This window comes from Muscardinus avellanarius, assembly GCF_963383645.1.
Source record: "Muscardinus avellanarius genome assembly, chromosome: 16".
Classification (NCBI taxonomy): domain Eukaryota; kingdom Metazoa; phylum Chordata; class Mammalia; order Rodentia; family Gliridae; genus Muscardinus; species Muscardinus avellanarius.
Genome location: NC_137802.1, coordinates 13,035,223 through 13,060,437, shown reverse-complemented (window position 1 = coordinate 13,060,437; position 25,215 = coordinate 13,035,223). Strand labels below are relative to the sequence as shown.

At 41.1% G+C, this 25,215-nt stretch overlaps 1 protein-coding gene across 2 annotated transcripts; it reads right to left on the bottom strand.

Moving 5' to 3' along the window:
• Window positions 1–297: 297 nt before the first annotated feature.
• Window positions 298–23,551, bottom strand: LOC308274593 (myosin-4; the record flags this gene model as incomplete). Of its 2 annotated transcripts, none has more annotated exons than XM_080712364.1 (38): window positions 298–450; window positions 801–896; window positions 998–1,102; window positions 1,188–1,358; window positions 1,447–1,572; window positions 3,063–3,266; window positions 3,817–4,125; window positions 4,377–4,501; window positions 4,604–4,769; window positions 4,848–5,031; window positions 6,696–6,892; window positions 7,019–7,137; window positions 7,982–8,108; window positions 8,848–9,237; window positions 9,320–9,410; window positions 9,667–9,812; window positions 10,238–10,414; window positions 10,727–10,969; window positions 11,684–11,939; window positions 12,069–12,205; window positions 12,296–12,419; window positions 12,592–12,709; window positions 12,790–12,877; window positions 13,428–13,507; window positions 14,296–14,605; window positions 16,126–16,296; window positions 16,834–16,983; window positions 17,081–17,199; window positions 18,056–18,194; window positions 19,743–19,846; window positions 19,971–20,069; window positions 20,217–20,280; window positions 20,416–20,508; window positions 20,903–21,023; window positions 21,112–21,139; window positions 22,603–22,759; window positions 23,110–23,253; window positions 23,348–23,551. In XM_080712364.1, the coding sequence occupies 38 exons, from the start codon at window positions 23,549–23,551 to the stop codon at window positions 298–300; spliced, it is 5,835 nt and encodes a 1,944-aa protein (XP_080568490.1). The 2 variants fall into 2 exon arrangements, with proteins under 2 accessions (XP_080568490.1, XP_080568491.1); XM_080712365.1 differs by having other exon boundaries at window positions 14,308–14,605.
• Window positions 23,552–25,215: the final 1,664 nt, after the last annotated feature.

The following is a 25,215-nucleotide window of genomic DNA, read 5'->3' as shown; positions in this document are numbered from 1 at the left end:
CAGACACACACTTGGTATTCAGTAATATTGGTTGAACGGATCCAGGGTGCATTTATCTGTCACTTTTGCATACCCTCACAGAACTTTATGTTACTGCCCACATTCATTTTTTTCATCATCTTTGATTGTATACCGTAGGAGCTCAATAAATGTGGATCTCATAGAATTTATAATTCACAGACAAATGTATTTTTAGATTGCAAAATTCTCTGCGGATTTTATTTCTTTGAAATACAGAACAGTGACAAAGAACTTCACATTTTGTGCACCTCTTTGGTCACCTTCCCGCAGAATGAGTTACTCTTCACTGATGACTTTTGTGTGAACCTCCCGGCTCTTCACCCGGAGTTTGTTGACCTGGGACTCAGCGATGTCAGCGCGCTCCTCGGCCTCCTCCAGCTCGTGCTGGATCTTGCGGAACTTGGCGAGGTTGACATTGGATTGTTCCTCCTAAGGACACAGAACAGAAAAATTGGACAATTGCTGATTGTTACTGCCTTTGATACTAAAAGCGGCTATAGGATTTGCTTCATGAAGGCAAAAGCAAAAGGTCCTGCTCTTTGGTGATGCATGTGGGCAGGAGATCCCGCACTCTTGCTTATACGAGTGAGTATGCTCATAACCATCACCAGCCCCGAGTCTCTTTCACTTGACTTTTTTTTCCTGGCTCCTCCTATCTAATTTTGTATTTTAAATTTTGTGGAGCTTTAAAGAAAGCTCCTTAAATTCTGGAAGGTTCTAGGCCCCGCAAAACCTGGACATGCTCTTAAGCGTTTTTCTTTTATTGTGGAGATACTCACAGCCTCTTCAGCTTGTCTCTTGTAAGCTTTAACTTTAGTTTGTAATTTGTCCACTAAGTCCTGCAGCCGGAGAACATTCTTACGGTCCTCCTCAGTCTGGAAGAGATCAGAAATACGTATTATCATTTTTTAAACACAGCTTGTTGGTTTTATTTTCTTAAAAGCCGGGGGCCTGGAGAATATGAAAGGCCGGTCACCTGGTAAGTGAGCTCCTTCACTCTTCTCTCGTGTTTGCGAAGACCCTTGACAGCCTCGATGTTGCGCTTCTGCTCGTTTTCAACCTCGTTTTCAAGCTCCCTCACCTGGAAGAGAATGAAGGCGTTTACCAGTTTGGCTCTCACTAGCCATGTAAACAGGCTGGGAGCCCAGTGACATGTGGGCACCCACCCTGGCCTCCAGCTTCTGGATCTGCTTCTTGCCGCCCTTGAGCGCCAGCTGCTCGGCCTCGTCCAGGCGGTGCTGCAGGTCCTTCACCGTCTGCTCCATGTTCTTCTTCATCCGCTCCAGGTGGGCGCTGGTGTCCTGCTCCTTCTTCAGCTCCTCCGCCATCATGGCCGCCTGGTTAGCAGCAAAACAGAGTGGGTTAAGAGCGGACAGAGCATTGCTTGATTTACGTTTCTGTACCGATGGGTTGCCCTGCGCTCACATCAGTGATGGCCTTCTTGGCCTTCTCTTCTGCGTTGCGGGCTTCCTGGACGATGTCCTCCATCTCTCCCTGGATTTGGGAAATGTCTGTCTCCAGCTTCTTCTTGGTGTTTATCAGGCTGGTATTCTGCAGGAAATTAATAAGAGGAAAATCACATTAAATGGAATTATTCACATTTTTGTTTAAACTAGTGTACACAGCAGGGCGTGGTGGCGCACGCTTGTAATCCCTGCGCTTGGGAGGCGGAAACAGGAGGATCACGCAGGTTCGAAGCCAGCCATGCACGCTGGCTTAGGAGACCCTGTTTCAAAATAAAAATATAAAATAGGTCTGGGAGTGTAGCCCGGAGGTAGAAGGGCTTCCAGGAAACCCAGTACCACCAAAAATAAATAAATAAATAATAAATAAACTAGTGTACACAGACATAAATTGTTGATCATAAAGAAATGTTCAGAATAAATACTAAATCAGAAGTTAATTCTAAGTTTATTTTTTCTTTATACCTGTATTTCTGTTCATAAAACTTCTAAATTATCTCAGGTAAAATTTCTCCTATATTTAATGTGCTCCACTATGTCTTACCACACAGCTAATGAAAAACAGATTATTAATTTTTAGCTATTAATACTGGTTGGCTCCATAACACTAATGCATATATAGCATAATTGGTATAAGAAATGAAACCAAGAATCCCTTTTGTTTTAGGAAAGGTGATAGTATTTGAAACATCCAATCAGTTCTAGTTACTCATAATGAGTAAAAAAAAATTATACATATTAATTTGGTTTTAAAGTTTGTAGTACGTGATCTTTATATTTCTGTAATTGCTGTTTCTACACATTCCAACTTCCAAAGTAAACAAAATATATGCTTATCGTAAAAGTAGAACATGCAAATTAGCAAAAAAGAAAAAGAATTATCACATTCTCACTAATCAGAAATAATCATAACACTTCTTTTTTACCCTTTTGGCTTTTTCTCATGTGTTTTAACAGCAATAACAAAGATTATACATTCTGTATCGTTTTCAAGTTGTTTTATAATTTACTACATAATGAACATCTTTCCATGGCCATAAATGTGTACTGCAGTTGTTGCATTTTGGTCATTTCAAGGATGCCATCATTTATTCAACAAATACACTATGAACAACAAATGCTCACCAGCAGGAATGATGGCCTCCACGAATCTGAACTCATGAGCTTCCTTTTATATCCTCTGGGGTTAACCTCATGGGCATATGTGATGCACAGATACTGCCTAATGGTTTATTGTCATTCCCTATTTTATTTGCCTACTTATTTAAGCTTAAAGTTCCAAAAAAACAGGATGGTCTCCAGTGTTGTATGTACAGGTTATTCATAGGTGGTCTTCTGTGCCTCATTATGTATATTCAAAACTCCATATGATTTCAAATCAATGTGAATGTGCCAGCTTATAAACCTACTTGTAAACCAGCTAGGTCTCAGGACACACTTGCACCTCTGTACCTTTTCCAGAACTCCAGGGAGTGCTCCCTTGCCAAGATCAGTGCTCATACAAGGAAGGAACTTATCCTCTCAAGTTGTCTTCAGTGTCAGGAGGTATTTCTGCTGAACGATTGTTGCGAGCCTCACCTGAGTGTGCAGGAGCTGCACACGCTCGCTGGCATCCAGAAGCTCTTGCTCTGCTACCCTCCTGCTCCTCTCGGTCTGTTCCAGGGATGCCCTGAGCTCTTCAATCTCAGCCTGCATCAGGTTAGCTCTGCGCTCAACCATGGCCAGTTGTTCTTTAAGGTCATCCTGGCCCCTGAGGGCGTCATCCAAATGTAGCTGAGTGTCCTACACACAAAGAGAAAAAGACTCTTTCTTATGTTCCAGTTAAAGTGGATACAAATTTGTGGTCCCAAGCACACTTTGATCTTAATAGCTTAGAGCAGGATTAGATCGGGACATTCTACAAGTACCTTTGGTAACAAATATTTGGAAGCCTGGAGTAGCACTCCCAAGCAAAAGAACATAGTTTTATTATTTTAGATCCAGAATCATAAAAATACCAGGGCTAAATCTACAAAATTTTGGATCAGGACAGTATCCTTAGAGATGATCTGTTCTAGTGGTGTTACCTTGTATGTTAAATAAGCAAAGTTCAGATCAGTGCAGTGACATGTAGCTAAGCTCTGTCATCCCTCCCTCTCTCAGCCCTTACACTTCGTCTTCTTTGCAGGTAACAAAGCAAACTCTGTTAGACAGACCTAAGTTCTTTTTCAGCTATGTGCATACAATTTTTAACTGATTGCCATATTATTGCGATGATTTATGACCTTAGTCACCATAAATACTAAAATTTGAACTATACAATGGCACAGCATGTGTGTTCCCCCCAGTGTACCTTCAGTATTCCTTGTGTGTTCCTAAGGTTCCTTATTGCCTCAGCAGCCTGGCGGTTGGCGTGGTTCAGCTGGATCTCCATTTCATTCAGGTCTCCCTCCATCTTCTTCTTGATCCTGATGGCGTCGTTCCTGCTCCTGATTTCAGCATCCAGTGTGCTCTGCATGGACTCCACGACTCTGAGATGGTTTCTCTTTAGCTGGTCAATTTCTTCATCTTTTTCAGCAATCTTTCGGTCTATCTCAGATTTCACCTGATTCAACTCAAGCTGGATGCGAAGGATTTTGCCTTCTTCATGCTCAAGAGATGCCTTAATAAAAGCAAATATAGGTTACCTAGAGAGCTTCTTGGTTTCCCCACATTGTGATGCTTGTTCGAAGAAGGCATTTAAAAATTTATGAGCTTTAACATATCTTACTTTAGTTATGCATTCCCAAGACATAAATTGGCATTTTTCATTAAATTATATGCATTGTCTTCTAAAGGCTTGCAATATGATAGATCTCAGTTGCTCGTATTTTTCAGTGTTTTTATAAGATGTGGGTGAACAATGAAACTTACCTCTGCTTCTTCTAGGGCAGCCTGCAGTTCGCTCTTCTCTTGATCAATTTGTTTCTTTATTTTCTCCAGTTCATGGATATGCTTTCCACCCTCTGCAATTTGCTCGGTCAGGTCAGAAATCTCCTCTATAGTTGAATAATAAAGTAGCAGAATTCAGTTGAGAAGAACGAAACATTGAAAGCATCTCTCCCTACCATTTTTTAAATAGAAGTATTACGGTGACTCACGCTGTAAGTTCTTATTTTCTCTCTTCAGAGTTTCTAGATGATCCAGGGACTCCTCGTAGGCGTTCTTTACCTTGAACAGCTCAGTGCTGAGGGAGCGAGACTCCTTCTGGGAGGCCTCCAGCTCAGCCTGGGTCTCCTCGTACTTCTGTTTCCATTCTGCCAGAACCTGGAAGCACATCAGTAGTTACCCTCCGAAATCAAGAAGAATGCCGTTTCCCTCTTGGAAGCCATCACTGTGATATACCTTATCGAAGTTCCTTTGCTTCTTATCGAGAGCAGCGCAGGCAGCATTGGACCTCTCCACGTCAATCATGAGGTCCTCCACCTCATTCTGAAGTCTCTGCTTCGTCTTCTCCAGGGAAGCGCACTTGGAATTCACGGCCTCTACGTGTTCCTCTGCATCCTGCAGGCGCTGCGCCAGCTTCTTCCTGCAAAGTTGCTCGGTGTGAGTGATGAAGAGCAGAGCCAAAGGCAACATGATAAACTCTGATCTGCTGACTAGGAAGGCATATTTTTTCCCTGAGATCTTTTTAAACTCCTGTATCTACAAATTAACTTTTTCCTAAAATAGCTTTTTAATATCCATTTTTTCTCTCTCCTAGAATTCTTCTTTTCCCTAGTGGGTTCTTTATCTACCTCAAGTGTTATCACACATCTTTAAGAAACCATTTTGAGAGAGAGAAAGGGGGAGGGAAATATGCATAAGCAGGTGAGTGGAGTAGTCAGGGTGACAGTGTGGGGTAAGGAGCAGTGGCGATGCTCAGTAGGAGGCCTTCCATCAAAGAATGTTAGCGCTGAATAGGATCCCAGAACATTTGCCAGTGTGGTCCTCTTCACTGTAGAGAGAAACTGGTCCAGAGGGATATGGATTTGATGCTCCAGAATATAGGTGTTATTCTCTTATTCTATTTCCCAAATATCCTCCAAAGTCTTCTTTACCTCTGTCCTCACCAACCTGCCTAATTCATGATCTCTCTCAGCCATGCACTGCCACGTCTACGATGCTTCCTCTGCAGATGCTCACCAGAGCCTCTCGTTGGCTGGATTCTAACAACTGCTGAGGTCACTGAGATTTAGAAAGGCTTTCTTCACTAAGACTATGCTGGGTTTTTTTCTTTCCATGTGTAACTCCCATGAGTTTATTCCACAGTCTTTCTAATTTAGGAATAAGTCCATTTATACTGATTGTATGATAGCCTTATTCTGAACATTCAATACTTTCACTTAGGAAAAATGGATTATTGATTGTAGTAAAATAATGTACCAAATCACCCTAATATCTCCATTTTCACTTCCATTAAGTGGAAATTCATTCTACTTAGTTAAGTAGAATTACTGGGATTACGAGTTGGCACCACCACAACCAGTAGTGTGAGCTTGTAATCCCAGTACTTGTCAGGCTGAGACAGGAGGATTGCAAGTTCACGGCCAGCCTCAGCTACTTAGTGAGGCCCTCTGCAACTTAGTGAGACTCTGTTTGAAAATAAAGGATAAGCTGGGCGTGGTGGTGCACGCTTGTAATCCCTGCACTTGGGAGGCGGAGACAGGAGGATCGCCCAGGTTCGAAGCCAGCCTTGCTGGCTGAAGAGACCCTGTTTCCAAATAAAAATATAAATAATAGGTGTCTGGGAGTGTAGCCCGGAGGTAGAAGGGTTTCCAGGAACCCCAGTACCAAAAAAAAAAAAAGATAAAAAATAGGGCTGAGAGTGTGGCTAGAAGATAGAATGCTCCTGAGTTCAGTCCCCAGTACTTTAAAAAAAAAAAAAAAGAAGGAAAGAAAGAAAGAGAAAGAAAGAAAGAAAGAAAGGAAGAAAGAAGGAAGACAGGGCAAGCTGGTAACTAGTACTCCATTTTGGTGGAAAGAAATGTTAAGATGCTCTGTACCAGCATGAGGAGAGTGCTTTGGTCTTGTCCTGTTTTTGGTGGACGACATACACTGGACTATAAAAGAAGACCATCCACCACCTTACAATAAAATAGGCGGAAACTCTTCATTTATTCCCCAGCCTACAGTAATCTATTTTTCATATTGTGCTTTTCCTTTTATTTGTTTCTGTGCACGCAAACACAGACACTCAGTGAAAGCACGTACTTGGCCTCCTCCAGCTCCTCCGTGCGCTGGATGGCGTCCGTCTCATACTTGGTCCGCCACTGGGAAACCTCACTGTTGGCCTTGGACATGGCCCTTTGGAGCTCGGCCTTGGCTTCCTGCTCCTCTTCATACTGCTCCCGCAGCAGGTCACAGTCATGGCGGGCTGACTGGAGGGCGTGGGCCAGGGCATTCTTGGCCTAGAACAACCAAAAAAGTATAATGTAAGCATAGGTTTACATCACTGATGGTTTCTATGTGAGGTTCAGTAGTGTGTTGTGTTGCACGATTGATGTGATTGAAAGTACCCACAGGGGAATCCTCACCTTGGTCTCCTCCTCTAGCTGCCTCTTTAATTCCTCAATCTGTTGCGTAAAGGCTTGTTTGCCTCGGGATAGCTGAGAAACCAAAGCATCTTTCTCATCTAGCTGTCGAGAAAACTCACCTGTAGAAGACAACGCAAGTGACTGAGTTCTAGTGTCCTGGCAAAGAACAACTTTAAAGAATGGAGTAACCCCCCTTATTTCACATGATGAAAAGAATAATTCTGGAGCTTCACTGCCGTTGAAAAGGCTATTTCTAGTCAGGCATGGTGGTGCACACTTGTAATCCCAGCAATTCGGAGGCTGAGACAGAAGGATCACGGTTCACAGACAGCTTCAGCTACTTAGTGAGCCCCCACCCCGCAACTCAGTGAGACGCTGTTTCAAAATAAAGAATAAAAAATGGGGTGAGGGTAACTCACAGGTAGAATGCCCCTGGGTTTCATTCCCAGTACCTCAATAAAGGGAGGGTTATTTCTTCTTCTAAGGTATGGGCTCTCTAACATTTTAGAATTTGTGAATTTTTTTTCTTTTAGCTCTGGCTATTAAACCCAGGCATCCTACCACTGAGCTATACCCCAAGCACTGTTTTTGTTTATATTTTGAATTAGGGCCTCACTAAGTTGGGGAGGGTTTCCACTAAATTGCTGAGGCTGGCTGCAAAACTTTGATCTTCCAGTCTTAGCCTCCCAAGTATTGGGATTACAGGCATGTGCCATCATGCGCGCTTGGGATTTTTTGAGTAAAACAAAGGTAACAGAAATCTCCTGAGCCTAGCGACCTTAATTTATTTTTCTCTAATTATGGCTCAGAATGACTGCATACCACTTCATCATAAAACAATGAAGGAGTAAGAGGTGATAGGTGTCAATCGCCTGAGGGATGATTTGTGTGATGGAGGCTGGAGGCTGGGGGCTGGCCTCTCATTCTTCATCTCTCCAGAGGCCAGCGGTGCCCTTGACTGACCTGATTCTGTGTGTAAGCGCGCCTTCTGGGCCGACAGCTCGTTGATCAAGCGTTGCTGTTCCTCTTCCTTCGTCTTCACTTCACTGAGCTGGTCCTCCAGGGTGCGGCACATTTTTTCAAAATTCCCCTGTGGTGGGAAACAGAACAGGAAAATGTGATACAGGCTGGGATTTGGAAATCTGTAATACTTGTGAAAGAAGACTGGATTTCATTTACTCTCTGTGTGTGTGTGTGTGTGTGTGTGTGTGTGTGTGTGTGTGTTACCAGGGAGGGAACCCAGGGGCATTGTACCTCTGAGCTACATCCCCAGTCCTAGTTTTTAGTCTTTTTATTTTCAAAACAGGGTCTCACTGAGTTGCGAAGGGCCTTGCTAAGTAAGTAAGGCTGTCTGTAAACCCCGATCCTCCTGTCTGCGCCTCCTGAATGCTGGAATTACAAGTGTGAGCCACCATGCCCAGCACCTTCATTTACTTTTCTTTCTAAGCTTTGCTCTAGGATGTGGTGGAGGAACATAATTTTGGCTAAATGAATGAACACGTGATTGTAAAAATGAGGTCATTTTCTTTTGGAAAACATGAATACCATATATATCCTCCAGTGTGTAGAATATGGCTTTTAGATAAGTCCTTGTAACTTCATTCTTTCTTGGTAATATCAACAAAGTTTGAAGTGCTTCCACAAATAAGATATTAAACTTAAGTGATTTAGCTTAGTACTAGAAATGTCTATTAGGAAAAAGATAAACTTTGAGTAACATCTAATATTTGTGCATATTGACTAGATATAGTAGATATAGGTTATAGAGAAAATCGGACATTTTTAATTGTTGCAAATCAAGATTAAAAAAAGGGAAAGTTAAGAAAGACCTTGGCTTTGGAGACGGTTTCCATGTTGCTAGCAAGGTCGTCGATCTCCATCTTCAGCTCGCTCTTCTCCTTCTCCAGCTTCTGCTTGACCCGCTGCAGGTTATCGATCTGCTCCCCCAGCTCCGCCACGCTGTCCGCGTGCTTCTTCCTGAGCGCGGCCGCCGTGGCCTCGTGCTGCAGCGTGGCCTCCTCCAGGTCCCTGCGCATTTTCTGGAACTCCGCCTCGCGCTTCTTGTTCATCTCGATCTGGGCGGATGTGGCCCCACCGGCCTCCTCCAGCCGCTCGCTGATCTCCTCCAGTTCCCGGGAGAGGTCGGAGCGCTGCTTCTCTGCCTTGGCCCTGGAGGCCCGCTCCGCCTCGATCTCCTCCTCCAGCTCCTCGATGCGGGCCTGGGAGTGATATGTCAACATTAATGTGAATTCATGGCAGGTTTTTTTCCAGTAACTGGAAAAGATGGAGGTTATGGCCTACCTGTAGCTCCTTGATCTTCTTCTGCAGCTGCATGCCGAGGGCCTGTTCGTCTTCAATCTTGCTTTGCAGATTGCTCATTTCAAACTCTTTCCTGGTAAAAGAGCAACACGTTAGCTCATGGTCTATGGTCTTATCTTCTTTTCTATGTATAATGGAACTTCTTTGTACTGCCAGTATTAAGTAAATGAGTAGTACATGTTTTACAAATCAGTAATGTGCCGTTTTCATTAAATAAAAATTTGTCAAAGATGTTATTTTTTTCTGCATGCCATGGAGTAATATTTTGGAGATCTTTTAAGCATCTGCAGTGACATGTGACAAGCAGATGGAGGCTGAATTATACTTACTTTTTAAGCTTTTCATCAAGTTGCTGTTTGTCATTTTCTATATCCATCGTGGACTCCTGGGCCAGTTTGAGATCACCTTCCAGTTTCCTCTTGGCTCTTTCTAAGTCCATTCGAAGTTTCTTTTCTTGTTCCAGAGATCCTTCAAGCTAAATTTATAATAGATATTTTTAATATAAGATTTTTTTTGTGCTAGAGATTGAACCCAAGGGGATTCTACCTCCAAGCTGAACCCCCAGGTATATTTTATTTTTATCATGAAACAAGGTCTCGCTAGGTTGATGAGTCTCACTACTTGCTGAGGCTGTCTTCCAAACCTGTGAACCTTCTGTCTCAGCCTTTCAGGTACTGGGATTATAGGTGTGTGCCACCACACCTGGCTCTTTATTTAAGTTTCTAAGCACTGAACCTTATGCCGTTGGTCCAAATACTCAAGAAATTTTTTAAAGATATAATATTTAGCATGAGAACTTCATTAAACTATTAGTTAAAGGCTTTTAGACCTCATTACCAGGCTCATGTCACATTGTCTATTTTATTCATCTTAGGGGGGAGCATTTTGGTTTTCACTCACATCATCCACTTGCTGTTCCAGCTTGGTTTTTGCTTTAGTCAGGGTGTTGACCTTGTCCTCCTCTGCCTGCAGGTCATCCAGGGTCTGCTGGTGGGCCTCTTGGAGGGCCTTCTTCTCCTTGGTCAGCTTGGCGATGTTTTCATCCAGGCCTGCCATCTCTTCAGTGAGGTTTTTCACCTTTAGATTTGAATAGATAATAGGAATGTTAATGACAGCCTATCCTCTTGATGAAAAACATGGTAATATCTTAGAACAATGTCAGCCTACGCTGGAAAATAGAAACCAGAAGCTGCCCTAGGCCTATGTGGCTAAAGAAAATAGGAGATAAAGGTGAAGGGAAGTAGAGGTGGTGAGGACTAAAGAGATGACACAGTATGATACTTTTTCTCTTATACTCAATAATTTTAATATATTAAACTTTCAGTTAAAATACTTCAGTAACAGGTAACACTTGTGCTACTCTATTAGTGGATAGTAATTTATTTGTACCTTGTTCTCCGTGGCGTGCTTCTCCTTCTCCACCTTGGCCAGCGTCAGCTCCAGGTCGTCGATGTCTTTCTTCAGTTCTGAGCATTCATCCTCCAGCTTCCTCTTCTTGGCGGTCAGCTCGGCATTGATCTCCTCCTCATCCTCAGCCCTCTCGGTCAGCTCTTTGATCTTGGCCTCCAGCTGGATCTTGGTTTTGATGAGCTGATCACACCTCTCCTCTGCATCAGCCAAGCCATCTGCTTCCTAAAGAGAGAAATTAAACATATTTATTTGTCTTAGCTCTATCTGCAAATGCATAATAATTTATTAAAAGGAAGAAACTCCAGTGACTACCAGTTTGGTCAGCAGAAAATTCAATTAAATTGCCACCTTTTAAAAATGAAATAGATGAGATGTTAATAATTTTACTCTACTGGTTAGCAATGACACATTTCCTTCAAATACTCACATAAAAAACATCAAATCAGGAAAACAACCCCTTTTGCAAAAATCTACAACTTCCAAACCTTTGCTACTTTTGGAAAAGTCACTTGTTCCAGGACTTAGTTTTCTCAGATTTAAAGGGGAGGGAGTAGTTAACTTTGCCTTTTTCTTGCCTTAGTAAAAACAATGTAACTTCTATTTTATGCACAAAATATTTACTAAGTAGAGAAAATATAGTAAAAGAATATTTACTAAGAGAGTATATTATAAATTAAGGAAAATATCTAGGGATATGTTATAACTTTGATCACTGGTGACCAAATTATGTATAGATGCACACGTAACCATATATGATATATTGTGGCTTTGCATCTAATGCTCCTTTAGGCCTGCATCTTAGTATTTCTAGAGGGCAAGCAATCACAACAGATATTTCAGTGGAAACCTTTTAGTTTTTCAACCTTAATTAGAACAAATCTTATATCCAATTCAGCGGTGATTGACAAGGCTGAACACACGATGTGTTATACTCACAGATTGAACCTGGAGTTGCAGATCATTTTTCTCTTGCATCAGAGCTACCATCTTTTCTTCCAGCTCTTTCCTTTTTGCCTCTGACTTAGCCAGGTCCTCCTTCGCCTTCTCAAAATCCTCCTTCATGTTGGCCATCTCCTTCTCCGTCTCTGCGCTCTTGAGGAGGGGCTTGATCTTGAAGTACAGCTTCATCCAGGGCCAGTGCTTGACGTTCATGAAGGCTCGGACATTGTATTGGATGCAGAAGATGGACTCTCTGGAGGAAGAGAAAACATAGGTGTGAATGGAGAAGGACATGGAAAGTGGCCACTGCCATGAAAGTAGTGAGTGTACTGGATTTTGTTACTACAATGTGCAGAAGGGAAGTGTGTGCTCTGCCCCTCACCTCCTCTCCATCATCTTCTTGAACTCCACCCTCATCAGGAAGCCTCTGCAGATGGCCTGAGTGCGTGTGATGAGCTCAGCCAGCTTTTCATCTCGCATCTCCTCTAGAGTGCCCAACAGGCCAGCTTTAAAGAAAACCTTGCCAAAAAAACAAGTTAAGTCTGTTATTTCTACTCAGGAGAAAGTCTAAAGTGGCAAAATGATGATAGAAATCTGGGCTGGCAATACCTTGGTATGACCGAATTTATACTGGGTGTGGTCGATGTCAATAGACCCCAGAAGTTTCTCAGAAGCCTTCTTGCTGTCAATGAATTGACCCTCTGGGATAGCACTTGCATTTAAAACTTTGTATCTGTCAAAATAAAGAGAATACGAAATGTGGGCTTTCTTCATTTAACAAAAAAGTAGAACTCTTGGTAGCTATCATTGAAACGATGGATAGTGTAAGTTTTGGAGAACAACCTGCCGTTTTAATAAAAATCAAACATTGCTATATGTAAAACTTGGGAAGATACAAGACTCACCTCTGCTTGAAGTCTGCGTAAATGATTCTGCTTGGGAATCCCTTCCTACAGATGCGGATGCCCTCCAGCACCCCGTTACACCGCAGCTGGTGCAGGACGAGTTCATGCTCCATGGCCCCTAAAAAAGGCATATTCTCAATATAATAGTCTACAGAGAAGTCCTACTGGAGTCTAATTTCGGTATCAGAAGCGTCTTACCAGGAGTTTTAGTTTCATTGGGGATGATGCACCGTACAAAGTGGGGGTGAGTGCTCTTGAGGTTGGTCATCAGCTTGTTCAAATTCTCCTATAAAACCATATGAGAAGTCTTAAAATAATTTGATAGCATCACACAAGAGTTCTTATCAGTGATTTGTAGTTAGTTTTGCCCCCATTTCACATTCTAGTGAGCATTTTAAGCATCTTGATGGCCCAAAGAATTTATACATGTGAAGTATAGCTAGGACATTACTGATGATAGAAAAATCAGTCAATTTCAGTTTGTTGGTCTCAAGCACTGCCCAGCAGAGAAAATTTGTATTGAGACTCTGATCACAGGGAGCAGATGTAATTGAATATAATGGATATTTTGGAAAGAGGGTTTGATTTCATGTGAAATTTGTCTCTCATACTTGGTCTCTTATATTTAGGGCTCAGGATAAATGGCTCATTTATCAGGTTTGAGGCAAAGAGACACACTATATATGTTCTTTTTGTTAAAGTTTTCCTGAGACATTTTTCAGATTAATTTAGTATTCCTCTCTTTTACACTTTTACCTTAGATATCTTCTTAAAAGTTACTGCTATAATAATTTTTAATAAAAGGCATTCCTCTAGAATTGAGGCTTATACTGTACCCTGAAAAGAGCTGACACGGTTTGGAAAGAGGAGCCCTTCTTCTTAGCACCTTTCTTTCCACCACCACCGCCGCCACCCTCTGAAAAATAAGACAGAAAAAGTAAAATTGTTTGCGATAGCCCTTGAAGAACTATCCATGAACATTGGTATTACCAAGATTCCCTTGGGAATTTAAATTTTCACTCATTTTTATTTTTCCATATCTCTCTTTCCTCAGCTGTAGATTAAGAAAATATATAAGCATTGGCTCATATTTTAGTCATTCAGGGAAAACAACAACAAAGTGATGAATGGAAAGGGGAGATGGAGTAGGAGAAGGGGCTCCTCCTTCTAGATCAGCAATATCTGTTTCCTGAAGGCGCACCCCAGAAACAGAGTAGGAGGCCTGGTTCGTGAACACACACCCAGGTCTGGTGAAGCTGTGTGCCTGCAGGGGGCCCTTTTACTCTACTTGCCTGTGCTTCCATGGTGTTCCTTGCACATCTGGCTTTTGGGTACTTAAGAGAACAAACTTTAATTCCCCAGGTGGCCCTGACAAAGAATTTCCTTATATCCAATTTACTTGGGCCTTGGAGGGAGTAACACTATTATGGTAGTAAAAAAGTTGTATGATACTGAGCAAGTCATTTAATCTCTCTGCTTCTGTCTTCTCACTGATGAAGTGAGTCTGTGAACTAAATGATCCTCAGTGCCAGTTTCAGCTCTGAAAGTCATAAGACTGTGTATCACAGTTTTTAAATAGACTTGATTTCACTAGATCCATATCAGCCAGTATTTCAGTGTTACATTTTCTATAACTCTATCTTTAATAAACAGTATTTTTCTATTTTGTAGTTGTTAGAACATAATGATGCTATTAAAAATTACCTGCTTCAGCACCCTGTCCCGCAGAAAAGAGGAAAGCCAGAGTCTTCAATCCAGATTTCTGGTAGAGCCCGACCACGGTCTCATTCAGAGGGTCCTTGTTCTTGTCCAGCCAGCCAATGATGTTGTAGTCCACGGTGCCCGCGTAGTGCACCAGCGAGAAGTGGGCCTCGGCCTTGCCTTTGGCAGGTTTGGGCTTCTGGAAGTTGTTGCACTTTCCAAGGTGCTGTTCATACAGCTTGTTCTTGAAGGAGGTGTCTGTTGCCTTGGGGAACATGCACTCCTCCTCTAGGATGGAGAAGATGCCCATGGGCTAAAAATAGAAAAAAGGGAAGATGCTGATGAGTCCCTCAGAAAATTATGCCCCAGTAGTTTATGCAGTTGGGAAATGTGAAAATCAGATGTTTTGAAAGGAAACTTGTAATGGCATATTAAATAGGCACGATCCTACTTTAATGCCTCTCCTCAACTGCTGAAATGTGAAACAGTCATTATCTATCAAGGACATACAGTAAATATGTTTGTTAGAAAGACTCAGTTTTAAAAAAAAGTGCATCTGTGCCATTTGGCAAACTTTTTGTTCAATGTATAAAATTGAATTCTTAAAGTACCATTTAAATTCATATTCCATAAATGTACATATCTGAATACTTTCTTCTCTGTGGGCAATGGAACTTTCTTTACCTTAAATGTAGGTATCACAAGCATATGAAGAGTAGAGATTATGTCTGATGACTAAAAATGAACTATTGCCAAGAGAAAAACACCTTTCATATTACTAAAACTTTTTGTGCTTTGAGCCCTGTTCTCCACCACTGTAGATTAGGTAATAGCAATTTGGTTTGGCTTTCTAAGCAGTTTGATTCTTTTAAGTGGCAAATTTGGTATGAAAAGACTGGAGGCAAATTCAACTCGAGTGATTGCACAAATATACAGCTTGCCTTCCTAAAGCCTTTTGATAAGGCAGAAACTGAAATGCTAACAAAGAAAATAAATACCTTTCCTTGGGGCTGTACAGTTTTCACGAATAGTAGAGATGTCCCCAAATTAACATGTTTTCCCAGATTGTGCAGACCTAGTCTGCTTTTAAGCTCTTCTATTTCATATGTTTGTGGATTTTGACCTGAGTATTTGAAGTCCTTCTCAATGGCAATTGAGTTTGTTTCTTCCTTCCACTTCTTAGGGTGGAATTCAAACATCTACCTTGTTAGTATTGATAGGTAGAGAGTGAACTCGCAATAGTTTTGAAAGTGTTTACTGATTGCTTGAGCCATTTTAATATATCCAGACCTGATGTGATTCTTGTTCTACCCCTTAACAATGGGTGGTTCAGAGCTCATTTTCTATATAAGGTCATGTAGAAGTTAGGTGTTTATTCAGTAATTGTCATGAGTAGAGGCTGAACTTATAACTTCAGTAGCTGAAGGGCTACCTGGCCAACCTTTAAGACATCCCAGTATATCTTGCCTTGTTATACATGAGGGACTAAACATATACAATCCACCATCATGGGTATCCCAGGGTTAATACTCAGAGGACCAACTGTAATTTTATACCTTTCTTCTGTACCCATGAAAGCATGCAGGAATAAGAGTGAGGGAGAATGAAGTTATTAGAATTATCAATGCCAACCTGTGTGTGTTACAATCATTTTTCTACAAACTACCCATTAATGATGGATCACTTGTGACACGTCTCACAACTGATCAAAACACACAAGTATGCCATGAAACACCACTGCATGTTCCTTGAGGAGTGAGATTTATAAGTAAGTGTAGGGAGGCAGGCAGTCTTTTTTTTTTTCTGTTGGAAAGCTTGGAAAGTCAAGCACACCTTCTCGATGAGCTCAATGCAGGCGGCCAGGTCCATGCCGAAGTCGATGAACTCCCACTCGATGCCTTCCTTCTTGTACTCCTCCTGCTCCAGCACGAACATGTGGTGGTTGAAAAACTGTTGCAGTTTCTCATTGGTGAAGTTGATGCACAGCTGCTCCAGGGTGTTGAACTACAGGAAAGGATGAATAGAGCAAATGAGTCATAACTTAAGTGTCTGTATCTACAGTGAAGCTGCTAATATTTTCTTCTGATTTTGAAGCATTTTGGTTTATTATATCATAAACCTTCAGATTGCTATATTAAAGTGGGATATAATTCTAAACAAAGAATTGACTCCTCAAATACTTTTCAAGTAATTCCATGACATCATGCATATTATCAAAAGGCTATTAAATGAGAATATTTCCTCACAGTAATTTCAGAAAATAATTCTATATTTTGATTGGATCCAGGATAGATTTAGAATGTTTTAAATCTTCCATGGACCATCCTTTGAGACATGTAAATGTGAAAGGATAGAATCCCTTCTTTTCTTATTTATACCTATTCATTTGCATTCTTATCTCTTCAAAGACCCTAAGCAACAGGAATTAGTTTGTCCTTTTTGTAAAATACATTTTATAAAGATAATTTTGAATGCTCTTACAAGATTGACCCAACGACTGGGGATTTGCATTTGCTGCTTTTCTGTCAATTCATTACTCACGTCAAAGATCTCAAAGCCGGCGATGTCCAAGACCCCAATGAAGTACTGCCTGGGCTGCTTGGTGTCCAGCTGCTGGTTGATGCGGGTGACCATCCACAGGAACATCTTCTCATAGATGGCTTTGGCCAGGGCGCCCACCGAGTTGTACACCTAGAAGAGTGGTGGTTCAGTTTTTTTAACTGGGCACAATGACACATTCTTGAGTTTCCTGTGGTTTGAGTGAATCGGGGGTTTAAATCATATTTACCTGCTGCACAGTCTGGCCTTTGGTGACATATTCATTGCCGACCTTGACCCTGGGGTAGCAGAGAGCTTTGAGCAGGTCAGCAGAGTTCAGACTTGTCAGATAGGCAGCTTTGTCAGCAACTGCATGAACAAAGTGAGAATGGTGAACCCACCTGTGGTTTACAAAATAGAATGTCTAAATGATGATGACGAGGAAAAGTGATTTTTCTCTAGTAGTAATGTATGCAAATGTCAGAAACCCTATTCATTTGTTCATATTTTTTTAATGCACTGCTATTGCTCACACTAATTATAATCATTCTCATAATGAAAAAAAAATGGAGATTGAAGCCAGGAGTGGTGGCACACACCTGTAATCCCAGTACTTGGGAGGCTGAAAAAGGAGGATCACAGGTTTGAGCCAGCATTAACAATGTAGCAAGGCGCCCCTGCAACTTAGACCCTATTTCCAAATAAAAAATAAAATACGGTTGGGGATATAGCTTGGAGGTAGAAGAGCTCTGGGTTCAATCTCCAGTAACACACACACACACACACACACACACACACACACACACACACACTGGAGATTAGAGAATCAATACTCTGTGTGACATTTAAATATGACAAAGTTAGACCACAGGTTTTAAAAAAAATATGAAAAAATTCCTAAGCTAGTAGTTACAAGGAAATTCATATCGCTAGGGTTTTGTTTATTTTTTCAGTGTATGTGGGCACATGCATTATTTACTGGAATAAAAAAAAATGTCTTAACCAAGTAGCAAATACTAGTTCCCAAAAAGTCAATGAAGAATGGAATGGACAGAAATCAAAATCTCTACCAATCTGCTCAATTTTGAGAAGCATCAGACAGTGTATCTTTAATTCTTTCTCTACTCTTGCCCCGCATGATTTAGGTAAGTAAAAACATGGTCCCTCCTTCTCCAAAGCTCACCACATTAGTTGTCAACGGAGAGCTATCAACATAGAGTGGTACCTTCAGTGCCATCTGGCTCAGCTTGCTCTTCCCTTTGCTTCTGCTTGAATTTCATGTTTCCATAGTGCATCACAGCCCCAGTGAGCTTGTAAATGGCCACCTTTTCATCAGCACTAAAACCCAGGATGTCCACGGCACTCTGTTGGGAGAGTTGAATTTACTCACCTGCCAGTCATCTCCATGGCTTACTCCCTCAGAACACTGGGGTTTGCCTACCCACTGCCTAGTCTTGTATTTCAATAACACTTTACTGATTCCAAAAAGGGCACTCATTCTTTCCTTCTCTTTGATCCACATAGCCCCGCAAGAGGTGCATATCAGTCTTTCCACTCAAGTGATATGGACAGTAAGATGTCATGTGACTTGTCCACTCTCACTCAGACAGGGCTTAGAGCTGTGACTAGCAATGCCAAGACCAGGCATTTCCAATCTCTCTACTCTAGACTGCACCTGCGCCTCCACACATGCTCCATATGGTCTCTGGGTTCTCCTTACTTCTACCCTCTAGCCTCCCAAATCTCTCTTTTCCTACTTCTGTGTTGTACTCTTTCACCATTATGTGCATGAATCCTTCACTCAGTTGGAAAGAGAACAGCACTGGCCCCAACTATTTCTCCATATCTCTGTCTGATACCAAGTCACAGCTCATGAGATGCCTGGGAGTGAACTTTACCTGGTCATTTGTCTATTAATGCAGAGAGGAGACATTTGTGAAAAGAACTTTCTTTGTTTACTGAAATATTTGTTGTTTTAATTTTATCTATCATATATTATTGCCTTCTTAGTTACCTACTCTAGGCTTTGAAAATACTAATAAATAATGTCAGGCATCATAGAAAGTAAAGCATATTTATGTACTACTACTTATCTCCCTAAGGCTCTTTTGTAAGATTATTGGCTTTCAGTTCTAGCTCACTAGAGCTCCCTGCTCACGGTGCCTACGTATCACCTAAGTCAGAGTAAGATCGTTACATTCTGAGCCTTACAGACTAGTGTATATTTCTCTTTTGAAATATATATATGATATATACTACTGTATATATCACTTTTCGATGTATGAACATAATAGTAGATTATAGTGAGTAAAAGTTGACATTAATGAGATAAAGTTTATGCATAAAGAAAATAAGTCACAAAATAATAATCCTTAGAAAAAAAGAGGTGGAGAAGGAAAGAATATGCAGTTTAAAAATAAATATAAATGCTCATGGGGTCCACCAAAGAGTATTTTTGAGGTAGACAATCTATTTTTTGTAATGCTTCATAGGAAGGAAAGGGCTATACTGTTAACCCACCGATATTTAAAACATGTTTGTGTCTACATTTGACTAAAAGAAACTGAGAATTTCATGTTTTTCTATTTAAAAAATAAAAACTATTTTTATTAAACTATTGCAGGTATTTTCCACATTCTTAGGTGTAGGGCTTAGCATAAGATTGGAGAGAAATATCAATACCAAAAAAAAGAAAGAATAAAAATCTAATTAGATATGGAATGCCAAAGACTTAACATTTATTACAGGCATTTGAAGCTTTCCAGCACATGTGTGGGAGGACATTGACATATTCTGCAATTTTCTTTCAGGGGTAAGAATGCCTCAGCTCATGCTTTCCACCCTTAGGTACAGGAGGATTCTGTACACTGCAAAATGATTCTGTTTTTTCTTACATTGTACCCAGTACTTACATCTGTGGCCATCAACTCTTCCTGGTCATCAATGCTGGGCACGGTAATTTCACCTTGACTGACGAAGGCAAAGTCGTATGGGTTGGTGGTGATGAGAAGCATTTCTAAACACATGGAAAAGAACAAGGTACAGACAGAGTTACTTTGGCCATCAAAAACCATTTCAGACGGCAATTATGGATACATTTTTACTCTTTCTTGGCAGAAATTAATCATGCTGCTCCTTACCAATCAGTTCGGGCTTCTTATTAGACATAATTTGATAAAATATGTGATAGCTTCTTTCAGCCTTTAGCTGGAAAGTAACACGGGACTTCTCTAGCAGATCTAGAAAGTCAGATTAAGCACATTTCAAAGAAAAGACTACATAAAGTTAAACATTCAAAAATTTCATACAACATAGAAAAGAACAATATTTTCCAGTCTGTACCCCCAAAGAAAAAGAGTCTTAATCACTGATATTTATTAACTTACATGTTTCAATATCAGCAGAAGCCAGTTTGCCTGTGGCACCAAAATGGATCCTGATGAATTTACCCTTAAAGAGGAAAAGGAGAGCCGATTAAAAGGCAGAAACTACTTTGTTTAGTATGAGCCAAAGAAATGAAAAAGATACTGGCACTGCAGGCATGATGTGCCAGTGCTGGCTGAACTGTGAAGGAGACAGACTCACGAAGCGGGAGGAGTTGTCGTTCCTCACGGTCTTGGCGTTGCCAAAGGCCTCCAGCAGTGGGTTGGCGCTGATGATTTGATCTTCAAGGGTCCCCTGAAGAGAAACGAATGATAGAAAAAACTTAGACAAACTGAGTTTCCAGGCGCTAAACAAACTTCCCCATTGACCTCTTTCCCTTTCGCTTTGCCCCTTTGTAGTATCCTGTACCTTTGGGTGAGGATTTGACAAACAGGAGTGGAACACTCCAGAGACATGGTGTTCATGTTCTAAACCTCTCAGGCTCACTTTTGTGACAACTGAATGATTTGGGAACTCTCACTTATAAACCTTGCCAATATAATGCCCTGTTCGTCTCATTCTCTTAAGCCCTTCAAGGATTCATTTTTCCAATCCTGGGATCGCATGCAGTTGGCTATGGTTTTGAAGTACCATGACCACATTAGATAAAACCATTATTTTTCCTTCCTCCAGAGATTATCAGACCCACCTGCATTTTGCCACCAGAAGGCGGTGCCTCCTCCTTCTTCTTCTCCCCAGTCACTGCAATTGTTGCAAAGTACTGGATGACACGCTTGGTGTTGACAGTCTTCCCTGCACCGGATTCTCCGCTGTCAAGAACACAGGAAAAAATCAGAATGTAAAACAGTAGTAACACTACAGATCAAAACTCAACAGAAAGGAATGATATCTACATACGTAATCAGGATTGACTGGTTCTCACGATCTGTGAAAGAGAAAACAAAGAGAGTGTAAAACAAAAAACAAAACAGCTAGGGAGAAAAAGGGTCATAGGAGGGACTCTAGATGAAAAAGGAGAAACCATAGATGAGCAAATAAGGCAACCTAACTGAGCGGGATGGGAGGGGGAAGAGGGAAATTCTCTAATATATATGATATACATTCATAAACATATATCAAAGTCAATCACTAAGCCAAACATGAGGAGAGAGGGGAGAGGGAATGGGGTGGGAATTGGGCAAGGGCTAAATGAGTGATGTGTGTATGTATGCCCTTACCATCTTGTGCCCCATTAAGATCTATGACTACAGTACACCAATAAAAAGTTAAAATATACTCAACTAAAAAACAAAAATATATTTTGCACATAGAACACAGTACTTACAAACTCAAAATTAAATTGTCTTTTAAAATTCTCCACTCCCACAAAAACAACTTATATAGATTTGTGCTTTTTACAAGGGTCTTTTTTTGTGGCAGTATTGGGGATGGAGCCCAGGGGCATTCTACCTCTGACCTATACCCCCAGCCCTATTTTTTATTCTTTATTTTGAAATAGAGCCTCACTAAGTTATGGAAGGCCTCACTATCTTAGATAGCTGAGACTGGCTGTGAACCTGTAATGCTCCTTTTTCAGCCTCTCAAGTACACCTGGCTATCAAGAGTTTTTAAAAAATAAATAGCAAAAGGAGGCTGGGCAGGGTGGCTCATGCTTGTAGTTCCAGAATTTTGGAGGCTGAGACAGAAGGATTGCGGTTCTCAGACAGCCTCAGCTACTTAGTGAGGCCCTCTAAAACTTAGACCCTCTTTTAAAATAAAGAATAAAAAATAGGGCTGGGGTGTCACTCAGAGATAGAATGCCCCTGGGTTCCATTGCCAGTAACAGAAAAATAAATAAATAGCAAAAGGTATACTAATTAATAAGTTTGACTTTCTCATTGTCATTAATGTGATAGAGTATGGAATGCCTTATTTTACCATTTTTTCTGTGAGAATAATCAGTCAATAATCAGATGAATATCCATTTTATTTCCCATTCTTTCACCTGGTTCATAGTTTAAAATTCTGTTGTGTTATCAATATCTGATCTGTAGTTAACTGCAGTGCTTGGGATAACTTGTCAATAAGCTTTTCAAAACTTATTTTCTAAAAGAGGTGATATATCATCTATAATTAAAAGGCAGAGTTGAAGTCTACATTTGATTACTTTTGAGTGATAATTACCATTAATTTGGATTTCATCATAAAAATCTAAAAAATTTTCTTGTAGTTTTGAAACTGGTGCATTTTATTCTAAATCCATTTCCCCGCTTTTAATTATTGCTATTAGTATGTTGATGGCGGGACATTTCATTCTCAAAGCACTGGCCGTGTACTTTCTGTGTCACTGTTACTGATATATAAAAACTTCACAGTTTCTATAGCAATTATAATTATGGTTTCACTCACCAGTCAGCATAAACTGGTAGGCATTGTCAGAGATGGAGAAGATGTGGGGCGGGGCCTCCTGGCGCTTCTTGCCTCGGTAGGCAGCCACCACCTCGGGGTTGTACACCGGCAGCCACTTGTAGGGGTTGACGGTGACGCAGAAGAGGCCCGAGTAGGTCTGTGAGAGAGGACAGGGTGATTAGTAGCAGTTACCGCACTGTTGGACCTTAGAAATGCTGCACTAAGGGCACAGGGAGAGGGACCTAAGACACGAGTTATTTCTTGCATTCGTTTGTTGCCTTTCTCTTATCTGCTGCTGCACACAGCGCTTCAGTTTTCCAGCAAGTTCAGTTAAGAGCTGGCTTTCCCCAAGCAGATTTGCAAATGCATCAGCACGTGCAACACTGACCAAATGATTAGTCATAAGAGGATTCTGCAATAGCAGAATCTGAAAGCAAAGTTCTTTGTTTCAGGGGATACAGGAAGCCCTTGAAGTTGGCGGGCGCTCACTTCCCAGGGGACACTCACGTAGATCATCCAGGCTGCGTAGCGCTCTTTGAGGTTGTACAGCACGGCAGGCTCGTGGAGATGGGTCATCATGGCCATGTCCTCGATTTTGTCATATTTGGGAGGGTTCATGGAGAAGACTTGGTCATCTTTCACTGTTACAGTCTGTTAGAAAGGAGGGAGCCATTGGGTATCAACCAAATAGGAGAGGGTCAGTATGGCATCCCCTCCTCACCCCCTGGGTTTATTTTTTACTCACGGCTCCTCCTTCAGTCTTGGCCGTCACCTTCCCCCCTTCCCTGCTCTGCACCGTTGCCTTCACATAGGACTCCTTAGGGTCCACCACAAAGACGGACGACTTGGCATCGAAGGGCTTGTTCTGAGCTTCGATGCGCTCCTTCTCAGACTTGCGGAGGTAAGGAGCAGCCTCCCCGAAAACCGCCATCTCGGCGTCGGAACTCATGGCTGCGGGTTACTGTTGGCAGCCCAGGACCAGGTGCACCTAGAGGGAGAAGCAGGGCTGGTGAGTAGGGCGGCTGGGTGGAGCTCTCCTGTGAAGTCACACTCACGCGCTTAATTTCCGTGCTTGTCCCCTCCTCTGCCTGGAGGGGCTACTCTTGTGTCCTCCATCAAGGTGCCCTGAGACCAGCTCAGGGACTTGCAAGCTCTAGTCAGTAGCTCAGTGTGTGTGTGTGTGTGTGTGTGTGTGTGTGTGTGTGACATTTTAAGCCTCCATTCTTTTCTCTGTGTTACAAATCTTAGTTGAGAACAATGATGGATTGTTCTTTAACCAGTAGCATGTGTGTCATGCTCCAAGTGTGTTCCAAGTCTTTGTTTTTCTACTTTCCTTCTTTCCCTTGCCCAACCCCTCCTTTTCTCATTCTACATTGCAATGATACAAGTAAGTGGAGAATAAGTGTTTCCAATGACTTTGCAATCTAAATGAACCTCTTTAAAAATCCCCAGTGTTTATGCCTATATCCCTCCTTCCCCATATTATTAAAATTGGATTTAAAAGTCCTTAAATTTGGATATGAAAAGGTACATATGTTCTTCCAGGATATAAATCCAGGTTGAAAGCACCTAATAAACACAAATAAACTCATGATTAAGAGATATAAGGTAAGTAAAGAGAAAAATAAGTACAGGGAAAGGTAAAAATCCAAAAAATGATTTTATCGTACGTCAAATTTAATTCTATGCATTTAAAGATGTGTGAAAGCAATATTATCTAAACAAAATAACTTTAAAAAGTTCTTGGAGAAAAACAGCATCTAAATTTTTAATAAAACTTCACAGTAATTGTATATTTTTATTTGGATTTCAGTATATTAGTTTTTTTTAAAACCCAGTTCTTATTGTTTTAGATTTATATATCTGTCTCTTATTACACTCTTTAAAAAATCAATCTTCTAAATAACTCTTTTGAAATTGATAGCCAGCATGAAGTTCAAAATGAACTAAAAAAATTTCTCACCAACAAGTTATGAGAAAATGAAATAAATCCTTTTGCTCTGCCTAGAGTAAGCGGTGACCTCTGTGGAGTGGAAGAGGGCTGGTTTGTAGAAAGCCGTGCCTTGGTTGCCAGTGACAATGACAGTCATGATGGCAGTGGCAGCCAGCACTGGAACTAGGCTTTAAGAGAGTCCTGTTCTTTCATCGCCGATATTAAACTTATTCCCAACTTAGAATGTTAAATATGATTTGTCTATGTATTCTATCTCAAAACCAATCTTTTCTATTAGGTCTGACAACACAGTGAAATTTAGTTAATTTTCTGGGTCAGATATTGGAGCAATATATATTAGAGTATTTTTCTTCAAAGGAGAAATATTTTTCTATGACATTTTTATAAAATATTTTTCTCTTTCTGTTTTTACACTAAGAAATTTGGCATTAACACACTACTGCCTAGAGATTACTATAATACTCTCTATTGATGGAACACAGAAAGAATCTCATATCTTAGATGGATCATTTTCCAACTTATGGGTCCCCCAGCCCTAACATCTGGCGACAGGGGGAGGTCCTTGAGTCCACCACTTACAGAGTCCACTCACAAGTATAAGTAATGAGTCCACTCAAAATTGTCTCAAGTTTAAATAAGTAACATCCCCAGGCAAATAA